The sequence below is a fragment of the Thamnophis sirtalis genome, unplaced genomic scaffold, assembly GCF_051295495.1.
Source record: "Thamnophis sirtalis isolate CommonGarterSnake01/CBP01778 unplaced genomic scaffold, rThaSir2_p1.2 scaffold_10, whole genome shotgun sequence".
In the NCBI taxonomy this organism is placed as follows: domain Eukaryota; kingdom Metazoa; phylum Chordata; class Lepidosauria; order Squamata; family Natricidae; genus Thamnophis; species Thamnophis sirtalis.
The window spans coordinates 6,449,150-6,461,158 of record NW_028261390.1 but is presented as its reverse complement, the minus strand read 5'-3'; the positions used below and the strand labels follow the sequence as shown (position 1 = coordinate 6,461,158).

Here is a 12,009-nt window from a genome sequence, read left to right as displayed (position 1 = left end):
GAAGAAGAGAAGGGAAAGGAGAGGAGGAAGGAAGGAAGGAAGGAAGGAAGGAAGGAAGGAAGGAGAGAAGAAAGAGAAGAAAGGGGGGTAGGAAGGAGGGAGGGAAGGAGGGAGGGAAGGAAGGAATGTAGGAGAGAAGGAAGGAGGGAAGGAAGGGGGAAAGGAAGGAGAGAAGAAAGGAGGGAAGGAAGGAGGGAAGGAAGGAGAGAAGGAGAGAAGAAAGGAGGGAAGGAAGGAATGTAGGAGAGAAGGAAGGGGGGAAGGAAGGAGGAAAGGAAGGGGGAAAGGAAGGAGAGAAGAAAGGAGGGAAGGAAGGAGGGAAGGAAGGAGAGAAGAAAGGAGGGAAGGAAGGAGGGAATATAGGAGAGAAGGAAGGGGGAAGGAAGGAGGAAAGGAAGGGGGAAAGGAAGGAGAGAAGAAAGGAGGGAAGGAAGGAAGGAAGGAGGGAAGGAAGGAGGGAAGGAGAGAAGGAGGGAAGGGGGAAGGAGGGAGGGAAGGAAGGAGAGTAGGAGAGAAGAAACGAGGGAAGGAAAGAGGGAGGGAGGGAAGAAGAAGTAGGACCGTTGTAAGATAAGATGGATCTATGGGATGGTAAGAAAGCAATCTTCAAGTATATTGTCAACTGTAGGGAAAAAATTGTTATAAATACATATTATTAATAACAGTTATGAGATCATATAATTGTGAATGTATATATGAAATTGATAAAATAAAAATAAATAAAAAAACATCTTTCCAAGCAGCCTCCATGTTTCCAGTGTCTTTTCCCCCACTTGGAACTGAACCCAGGAGGACATTTCCTTCCAACAGATATTTATATCAAGGTTGGTTTATTTATTTTGATTGCTTCCGACATATCGTCAGGCAGCTTCTGCTCACCTTGTAAAATATGTGAAACAAGTCGAATATTTGCCCATGTAAGTCTCCTAGTAAAAGAAAGAGAGAAAGTGTTATCTCGGTGAAGAATTTGATAGAATCCTAGCATATATCAATTGGAAAGCGTCTTTAAAGTCAATTTAATCCGGCTTCTTGCATGATGCAGGAGTTTTATTTAACATCAAGCAGGACATTGCTGAGCTGGAGAAAAGACTAAGGAATCAACATCCCATAATATTTCCTTATTGCTGCCAACCAGTGGTAGGTTGCCAATTTTTTAACTACAGGTTCGGGCGCGCTCCCACTTGCCCGTGCGATGCTTCTGCGCATGCACAGAAGCATCCGGGCGGGTGGGCGGAGCCTCTACCGGTTACTACTACCGGTTCACCCGACCTGGGCCAAAACCAGCAGCAACCACCTCTACCGCCAACGTAACGTGGGCAGGTCAGGAATTCAATGAGATTTGGTCCTTGATTTACAACAGTTTGTTTAGTGGGGGTTTCGAGGTTACAAGGGCCTGAAAATGTGACTTACGACCGTTTCTCACACTTATGACCGTTGCAGCATCCCCCATGGTCCCATGAACAAAATATAGACGCTTGGCAACTGGTTCATATTTATGACGGTTGCAGTGTCCTTGGGTCATGGGATTCCCTATTGAGACCCTTCTCACAAGCAAAGTCCATGGGGAAGCCAGATTCATTTAACGACCGGGTTACTAACTTAACAGCTGCAGTGATTCACTTAACCGTTTGTGGCAAGAAAGGTCATAAAATGGGACAAACTTGTTTCATCTGCTATCTCTCTCTCTCTCTCTCTCTCTCTCTCTCTCTCTCTCTCTCTCTCTCTCTCTATCTATCTATCTATCATCTATCTTTATTTATTTATTTATTTTATTTTATTTTCTCTCATCTATATCTATCATGTATCATCTATCTATATCTCTAGATTTATCTGTCTGTCTGTCTGTCTGTCTATCTATCTATCTATCTATCTATCTATCTATCTATCTATCTATCTATCTATCTATCTATCTATCTTGCATTTATTTTCTCTCATATCTATCTATCTATCTATCTATCTATCTATCTATCTTTATTTTATTTATTTTCTCTCATCTATATCTATCATGTATCATCTATCTATATCTCTAGATTTATCTGTCGGTCTATCTATCTCTAGATTTTATTGTATTTATTTTCTCTCATATTTATCTATCATTATCATCTCTATCCTCTATCTTTATTTTATTTATTTTCTCTCATCTATATCTATCATGTATCATTTATCTATATTTCCATATTTATCTGTCTATCTATATTTTATTTATTTTCTCTCATCTATATCGCTATATTTATCCGTCTGTCTATCTATCTCTATATTTATTGTATTTATTTTCTCTCATCTATATCTATCATGTATCATGTATCTATATCTCTATATTTATCTGTCTGTCTTTCTATCTCTCTATATTTATTTTATTTTCTCTCATCTATATCTATCTATCATATCTATCTATCTATCTATCTATCTATCTATCTATCTATCTATCTATCTATCTATCTATCTATCATCTATCACTCATTCATTCATTCATTATCTATCATTTCTATCATCAATTTATCATCTATCTATCTATCTATCTATCTATCTATCTATCTATCTATCTCTCTCTCTCTATCTATCTATCTATCTATCATATCTATCTATCTATCTCTATCTATCTATCTATCTATCATATCTATCTATCTCTATCTATCTATCTATCTATCTATCTATCTATCTATCTATCTATATCTATCTATCTATCTCTATCTATCTATCTATCTATCTATCTATCTATCTATCTCTATCTATCTATCTATCTATCTCTATCTATCTATCTATCTATCTATCTCTATCTATCTATCTATCTATCTATCATATCTATCTATCTATCTATCTATCTATCTATCTCTATCTATCTATCTATCTATCTATCTCTATCTATCTATCTATCTATCTATCTATCTATCTCTATCTATCTATCTATCTATCTATCTATCTATCTCTATCTATCTATCTATCTATCTTCTATCTATCTATCTATCTATCTATCTATCTATCTATCTATCTATCATATCTATCTATCTATCTATCTATCTATCTATCTATCTCTATCTATCTATCTATCTATCATATCTATCTATCTATCTATCTATCTATCTATCTATCTATCTATCATATCTATCTATCTATCTATCATATCTATCTATCTATCTATCTATCTATCTATCTATCTATCTATCATATCTATCTATCTATCATATCTATCTATCTATCTATCTATCTATCTATCTATCTATCTATCTATCTATCTATCTATCTATCTATCATATCTATCTATCTATCTATCTATCTATATCTGTCTATCTATCTATCTATCTCTCTATCTCTATCTATCTATCTATCTATCTATCATATCTATCTATCTATCTATCTATCTATCATATCTATCTATCTATCTATCTATCTATCTCTATCTATCTATCTATCTATCATATCTATCTATCTATCTATCTATCTATCTATCTATCTATCTATCATATCTATCTATCTATCTATCTATCTATCTATCTATCTCTCTCTCTCTCTCTCTATCTATCTATCTATCTATCTATCTATCTATCTATCTATCTATCTATCATATCTATCTATCTATCTATCTATCTATCTATCTATCTTTATCTTCTCTATCATCAATCTCATCTATCTATCCTATCTATCATCAATCTATCATCTATATTGCTCTCTCTCTCTTCCTATTCTCTTCCTTGCAACTTTGCCAAGGCCTCTCCCTGTATTTACAAAAGGTAAACCTACCACACACGGTGATCTCCTCGCTGTAGCAGGTAGAGACTCTGTTGATATTTGGCAGCTGGCTGAGATAATGTTCCGTCTCTTTGAAGAGTTTTAGCACATAGTAAGGATGAAGCTGCTACTGGGAGTAAAGGAAAAAAAGCATTAGAAAAGGCAATTGGGGAGAGGTTGAGCCTTGCTCTTCATTACAGAGAGTCCTCGAATTACGACCACAGTTGAGCCCAACATTTCTGTGGCTAAGCGAGACATTTGTTAAGTGAGCTTTGCCCCATTGAAGTGAATCTGGCTTCCCCGTTGACTTTGCTTGTCAGAACTGCCATATAGGAATAGCAGTTAGACTTATATAGCAGTAGCAATAGCAGTTAGACTTATATACCGCTTCATAGGGCTTTCAGCCCTCTCTAAGCGGTTTACAGAGTCAGCATATCGCCCCCACAGTCTGGGTCCTCATTTCACCCACCTCGGAAGGATGGAAGGCTGAGTCAACCTTGAGCCGGTGAGATTAGAACCGCTGAACTGCAGATAACAATCAGCTGAAGTGGCCTGCAGTACTGCACCCTAACCACTGTGCCACCTCGGCTCTGTCAGAAATAGTGTAGGGTCACCTGCTTGGGCGGAGGAGGGTTGGACTAGATGACCTACAAGGTCCCTTCCAACTCTGTTAATCTGTACCGAACCCTGGGACACTGCAACCATCATGAATTCCCAAGTTCCCAGATCTCAGGGGTGGGCTTCTACGGGTTCACCCTGTTTCGGGAGAACCTGTAACTAACGTTATGGCTGGTTTGAGAACCTCCAAATCCCACCCCTGGCTGGCCTCGCCCACCCCGCCCTTCCCAGGAATCTCCACACGGCCCGTTTTGGATGCGAGGTAAGTGCAGGGCCCGTGGGGGGGGCTTGGGGAGAGGGAAAAATGGGCCTCCTAGAAGTTCCAGAAGGCCTCCGGAGTCTGGGGAGGGTGAAAAATCCCCGCACCCCGCCGTGGTGCAGAAAGCCGACAAGGCCACGCCCAGCATAGCCACGCCCACCCAGCAACCGGGCAGAGAACCCGTTTCTGAAATGTTTGACGCCCACCCCTGCCCGATCTCAACTTTGGTCACGTGACCATGAGGATGCTGCAATGGTCATAAATGAAAAACATGGTCATAAGTTGCTTTTTTTCGGTGCCGCTGCAACTTCGAACGACGACTAAATGAAATAAGCGCTTGGCCTTATTTTCAGAGACGTCTTATTATTTTTGAGGTGCAGGAGGCGGCGAGCGTGGTCACCTCATGGCTGCAGCTGTGTTGCGCATCGCTGGGCTTGCCGCTCTTTTTTCGGTGGCCGTTAGCGTGAGAGAAGGGGCGCGGTGGCTAGGGTTTCAGGAGCGGCCGTTAGGTAAGGGTGCATGGGGCGTGTTCTCCCTCCCTTCTCCCCCTCTCCGGCTGTGCATGTGTTTAAATATTTTCGGAGAGGCCTTATTTTAGCACGTGTGCACAAAAGCCCAATTGGGCTTATTATCCGGGGAGGTCTTATTTTCGGGGGAAGAGGATAAGTCTAAGTGCTATTGCTATTGAGAAGGTTGTTCTCCAGTTACTTGCATGATTATTTCTTTTTTTAAAATAAAGTTTTTTATTTTTCCATTTTCATAACATACAACCACATGTATACTATTATACTGCCAACATCGTATTATATTATTAAATGTTTACATCAATTCGTCTTGCCGTCAACTCCCAAAATCAATTATTGGCTCTTCTGCTCTCCATATACCATATTTGTACCTTATCCATCACTTTCTTCTCCCTCTCTCCTTCTCCTCCCTACCTCCTTTCTTCTTTCTGTCATCCTCCCCTTCTCTACTTCCCCCTCCTCTCTCCCCTTTCCACTCCCCATTTCTCTCCTCCTCTTCTCCTTGCCCTCTCTCCCATCCCTCTCTTCTTCCCTTTACCTCTTCCACACTCTTCATCTTATTTACTTGGTGTATTTCAGCTTCTGAGCAAGCTCCATTTTATTTATTTTTAATATATATTGTTATTCTTTTTCTTAAAAAACAAAACAACACATACAAAACAAGAGCAAGGAAAAAAAAAACCTTTCCTCCATTTCATCAAGCATGTCGTTTGGTTACAAGTTTTTGTGCATCAATTCTTAAGATTAAGAATCACATCACTGGTTTTGCATTAAACATAACTGAATATTTCGCTGTCATAGAGCATGATGTGTTCAAATTACCATTAATATTCTTTCATTTGTAACAATCCTTATTTCCTTGAATTCATAATTATCTATCAAATAACAATAAGTCTTTAAAATATTATAACATCACCTATCTCCAAGGAGAAAAAGCGGAGATTAGAACAAAGAATTCCCGTTAATTTATAATATACATCCATGTTTTCAATTGACCATAATGTCACCAATCCTCCAGAGTTCGAGGAGATAGTTCTCCATTATTAATTATTAATCCATTAATAAAGCTCCATTTTATGTTGATCGTAATTATAATTCCTTTTCAAGATACATATTTAATTTTAACATAAGTATAACAGAGGTGGGTTCCTACCAGTTCTCACCAGCTCGGTAGAACCGGTTCATCAAATCTACCGAACCGGTTAGAAGAGATTCCACCAGTGGACCCGGAAAGCAAGCCACACCTACAGAAGAGTTTCCAAAAATTTTTGAAACCCACCACTGACACACACACACACACAGAGAGAGAAAGAGAAAGAGAAAGAAAGGAAGAAAGAAATAAAAAAAAGAAAAAAAGAAAGAAAAAGTGAGAGATGAAAGAAAAAAAGGAAAAAGGGACAGAGAGACAAAAGGAAGGAGAGAGAGAGAGAGAAAGGAAGAAAGAAAGAAAGAAAGAAAGAAGAAAGAAAGAAAGAAAGAAAGAAAGAAAGAAAGAAAGAAAGAAAGAAAGAAAGAAAGAAAGAAAGAAAACACATGGCCGGCAAGCCACTCCCACCAGGTCACATGGCCAGCAAGCCCCTCCCACAAAGGAGGCCACACCCACAGAGTAGGGTCGAAAAATTTTTGAAACCCACCACTGAGGAGCTGAGGTGGCGCAGTGGTTAGAGTGCTGTACTGCAGCCACTTCAGCTGACTGTTATCTGCAGTTTGGCTGTTCAAATCCCACTGGCTCAAGGTTGACTCAGCCTTCCATCCTTCCAAGGTGGGTGAAATGAAGACCCGGATTGTTGTTGGGGGCAATATGCTGACTCTGTAAACCGCTTAGAGAGGGCTGATAGCCCTATGAAGCGGTATATAAGTCTAACTGCTATTGCTATTGCTATTGCTGATGTATAAGTACAATCTTTATTGTCATTGTACTTAAATGCAACAAAATTGGTTTATATCTCCTTCCTTCTTTTTTTTTTAAAAAGAGAGAAAACGAAGTATACATATATAGTCATAATTCTTACTTGATTATTTCTGAAGGCTTCCAGGACATTAACCGCGTCGTCTGGCTTCAGGGGGAAACCGAGGCGAGGCCCTTTGTAGCTGCTTGGGACCACCATAGATTCCATTGATTTTTCCACATTGGTGCGTTTTGCAGTATTCGAGTCCGACAGGATACGGGTAAGGAATTCCTCTTGGTAGGAGCAAAGCAAAAATTTTGAGATATTTCAGATACTTTGCACATTTCCCTTAGAAATCAGAAAAGTTAACACGGTGGGCACTATTATGCAGGTGGTCCTCGACTTACAACAGTTCATTTAGTGACTGTTCGAAGTGAAGGCATTGAGAGAAAGTGACTTTTGTCCACACTTACGACTTTTGCAGCCTCCCTATGATCAACGGGATCAAAATTCAGGCACTTGGCAACGGGTTCGTAGCAGTGGTGGGTTCCGGATCCCGTCGCAACCAGTAGGCTGGGACAGGGACGGGCGTCTGCCACGTACACATGCACTGTGCGTGCATGCGCACCAAGGGTGGGTTTCTCGCCCCGTTCCAACCGGTTCGGTTGGAACGGGGCCGGCGGCGTCCTCGTGCATGCGCGCGGTGCACGCTTGCGTACTAGCGTCTGTGCGATGCTCCAGCTGCTCCTGGAGGATCGCGCAGGTGCTGTATGCGTCCTGCGCATGCGTGGAAGCGCAGAACTCGTCAAAACCGGGTAAGGAGCACGGGCAGGCGGCTGGGCCCTTCGCCGTTCCCGGAAGTTACTTACTTCCGGGTTCGCCGACCAACCAGTTCGCGGGGACCGCCGCGAACCGGTTGAAACCCAACCCTGATGCGCACCCACCGCCCTGCGATGCTCCAGCTGCTTGGTGGAGCGTCATGCAGGCACCGTAAGCTCCGTGCGCATGCGCAGATGGCCCGGTTGGGTCAAAGACAGGTAAGGAATGCGGGGGGCCAGTGGGCCCTACACAGCACTGTTCCCGTACGGTACCTGCTGCTCCCAGCAGGGAACCGGTACACTCATACCGGGGCGTACCGGCTGGAACCCACCACTGGTTCATAGTTATGATGGTTGCTGTGTCGTGCGAAGACTTTTTGCAACTTTCTGACCACTAAAGTCAATGGGGAAGCCAGAATCACTTAACAACCTGGTTACTCCCTTATCCATGGCAGTGATTCATTTAACAACTGTGGCAAGAAAGGTTGTAAAATGGAGCGAAAGTCACTTAACACCTGCCTCACTTAACAACAGAAATGCTGGGCTCAATTATTGCCTGTAGTCTTAAAGTAAGTTAAAAGTAAGAGTTCTTTACAGGGAGCCTTTGACTTACGTTTCGCTTAGGGACCATTCAAAGTTACGATGGCAAAGGAGAAAATGGCTCATGGCAGCTTTTCACACTTACGACTGTTGCCCGTGGTCACATGATCAAAATTCAGATGCTTGGAAACTGGCATGTACTTATGACAGTTGCATTGTTCTGGGGTCATGTGATCCTTTCCCAACCGACCACCAAAAATAATGGCAGGGGGAAGATGATTCATTTAATGACCGAAGCATTCACTTAACAATCAGCAGTGATTCACTTAATAATGGTGGCAAGAAAGGTTGTATAAAGGGGGGGAACTCAACAACTGTATCCCTTAGCAATGGGAATTTGGGGGCTCCATTGTTGTAAATTGAGGACTACCTGTGTATACACACCCATACACACACTTACTCTCCTTCATGTTTTTTGGCGTGATGTTCGTCATGAGGTAGTCAAAGAAATGGCTGAGCTGCAGAAGATCAAAAGAATATTGTGAAAACGGAGAGGAAACATATAGTACATTTCTTTTCTTTTTCTTATTTTGGTCCTCCTGGGCTACCCTCCTTCACCCCAACTAGGTGTAGTATATCTAGCTTGGCTATGTTTAGTTTGATGAAAAGAAGGACCAGGGGAGACATGAGAGCAGTCTCCCAATATTTGAAGGGGTGCCCCAAACAAGAGGGAGTCAAGCTATTCTCCAAAGCACCAGAAGGTGGAACAAGAACTAGACTACAAGACCTCCAAGGTCCATTCCAACTCTGCTATTCTATTCTACTCTATTCTATTCTAGTCTAGTCTACTCTAGTCTGCTCTAGTCTCTAGTCCAGTCCATTCTATTCTAGTCCATTACATTCCATTCTATTCTATTCTAGTCCTTTCCATTCTATTCCATTCTATTCTAGTCCATTCCAGTCCATTCCATTCTATTCCAGTCCATTCCATTCTATTCTAGTCCATTCCATTCTATTGTAGTCCAGTCCAGTCCATTCTATTGTAGTCCAGTCCAGTCCAATCCATTCTATTCTAGTCCATTCCTTTCTATTCTATTCTAGTCCATTCCATTCTATTCCATTCTATTGTAGTCCAGTCCAGTCCATTCTATTATAGTCCATTCCATTCTATTCTAGTCCATTCCATTCTATTCTATTCTAGTCCATTCCATTCTATTCTATTCTAGTCCATTCCATTCTATTCCATTCTATTCTAGTCCAGTCATTCTATTCTAGTCCAGTCCAGTCCATTCTATTCCAGTCCATTCCATTCTACTGTAGTCCAGTCCAGTCCATTCTATTCTAGTCCATTCTATTATATTCTAGTCCATTCCATTCTATTCTAGTCCATTCCATTCTAGTCAATTCCATTCTAGTCCAGTCCAGTCCAGTCCAGTCCACTCCTGTCCACTCCATTCCATTCCATTATTCTATTCTATTCTATTCTATTCTATTCTATTCTATTCTATTCTATTCTCTAGTCTGGTCTACTCCACTCCACTCCACTTCACTCTATTATTATTTTCTACGAAGCAACAGAGGGAAGCAACCTAGAACTAGGGAGAAATTTCCTCACAGGTAGAACAATTAATCAGTGGAACGACTTGCCTCAGAAGTTGTGGGTCCTCCCTCACTGGAGGTTTACAAGAAGAGATCGGACAACCATCTGGAACAACGTAGGGGTTTCTGCCTGTGTAGGGGCTTGGACTAGAAGACCTTTAAGGTCCCTTCCAACTCTGTTATTCTTGGAGCCGGTGCTTCCACAACCCGGTTCCCACCATACCAGTGGTGGGTTTCAAAATTTTTTAGAACCTTTTCTGTAGGGGTGGCCTGCTTTGTGGGAGTGGTTTGCTGGCCATGTGACCGGGTGGGAGTGGCTTGCCAGCCATGTGACTGGGTGGGCATGGCCAACTTGTAAAATGTGGTGAAACTCACTTAACAACGCTCTTGCTTAGCAACCAAAATGTTGGCTCAGAAACTCTGGCATTTGAAGCACGCAAGTCTTAAAGCTGTCAAGTTACAAGACCTTTCCACCCCTAACCCTTTAGAAAAAAAAAACCCAGGAGTGTTCAAACTTAACAGCTTTAAGACTTGTGGACTTCAACTCCCAGAATTCCTCCTCTCACTCTTCATCTTGATGATGTGCGGACGGGCTGGGGGAGGGACCTGGAACCGGTTCTGAACGGCACTGTAGATTTGTGGAACCTCTTCTATAGAAGAGCTTAGAACTGTCAGGAACCCACCCCTGTCACCATACCTTCATGTGATCATGTTCTCCCGCATATTCTATGGATTGGAAGATGCGCCAGGTGCACCTCCGACGCATTTCGAGCCGGGCCACATAGCGTCGATACCACCGCTGTATCAGAATAGCTGCTCTAATGGCTGAGGTACAAAAAGAGAGCAAAGTTGAAAGCATTTGCATCATGAAGCAACCACTATATTTAAAAGGCACAGTTTCATTGGAGTACATGGTTATGCATAATGAAAACATGATTAAAATGCTGCGTTTCCTCTCCAAAAGACATCTCCATTGAAATTCTTCCGATCTTGTTTTGTTGTGTTCCTCTGGCAAGGCTTTTAAATACGGGCACCATTTTGGCTTACAAGGAGCCCTTGACTGAGTTCAACTCCCAGAATTCCCTAACCCCAACCAGTTGGCCCCCCAGTGGCCAATGGAGCTGGCAGCAGATTCGGACAGTGAGGAGGTTGGGGAGGAACATGGGCCGGTCCTGGAATCTGTGGAAGGCTCTGATGAGGGCTCTGTGTCAGAGTCAGAGAGGGGGCCAGGGCCCTCTGGCAGTTATCAGCTGCCTTCGGAGTCAGACATCAGTGAAGCAGAAGAACAGCTGGAGCCTGTTCCCAGTTTGCGCATGCGCAGAGCTGCCAGATGAAGGAAACAGCTAAAGAACAGGGGTCGACTTGGGAGTAAGGCCACAGGTGGATGAATGGCCCCTCCCAGAGGAAATAAAAGAGGAGCGAAAGGGGAGTGGAGTTTGCAGGAGACCATCAGTTCGCTTAATTGATTCGTGACTCTCCGAGACTCCTTGCCAAGTTTTGCAGAGATCGGCCTGGCAGCTCTCCAAGCCAGATAAGGTCTGTGACCATAAATCCTCCCTTGAAAGACTTTGCTGGATGTGAATGAGCAAAATTCACACAAAAAATGTGGGTGCCGAACTGGTAGTAATGGTGGCAGGAACTCACTCCTGCCTCAGTTGCTTTGGGGGGGGGGAGGTTGAGACCTTCTGACAAGGAAAGTCAACGGGGAAGCCAGAATTCAGTTAACAGCCCAACTTAACAACCGCAGGGGTTTGCTTAACAAGATCCTAAAAACGTGTCAAAACTTGCGCAACAAATTTCTCGTTTTTAGCAGCTTAAATTTTGGGCTCAGATGTAGTTGTAAATCATTGATTCGCTGTACAGTTCATGACTTGGTTACAGACGAAACCAGAATGCGTGGGTTTGAATCGCTATGGCCATTTTGGCACTTCCAACATGTCTCTGTACTTACTCTTCTGGACCGTTAGTTTCTCCGGAATAATGGGTTTGTTACTTTTGTTTGAATCGCCATCCTTCTTCTTTTGCTTCTTTTCCAT

The 12,009-nt window shown here is 42.4% G+C and overlaps 1 protein-coding gene across 1 annotated transcript in view; it reads right to left on the bottom strand.

Annotated features, from left to right (window-relative positions):
• PPEF2 (protein phosphatase with EF-hand domain 2) overlaps positions 1 to 12,009 on the bottom strand; it is a 30,853-nt gene extending 18,844 nt beyond the window's left edge. Inside the window, exons 1-6 of the mRNA XM_087723882.1 lie at positions 11,925 to 12,009; positions 10,671 to 10,798; positions 8,835 to 8,892; positions 7,140 to 7,309; positions 3,739 to 3,853; positions 880 to 926 (exon numbers count right to left, since the gene is read on the bottom strand). Of these exons, the coding sequence (XP_087580008.1) occupies positions 880 to 926; positions 3,739 to 3,853; positions 7,140 to 7,309; positions 8,835 to 8,892; positions 10,671 to 10,798; positions 11,925 to 12,009 (603 nt within the window). The remainder of the gene's footprint in view (positions 1 to 879; positions 927 to 3,738; positions 3,854 to 7,139; positions 7,310 to 8,834; positions 8,893 to 10,670; positions 10,799 to 11,924) is intronic.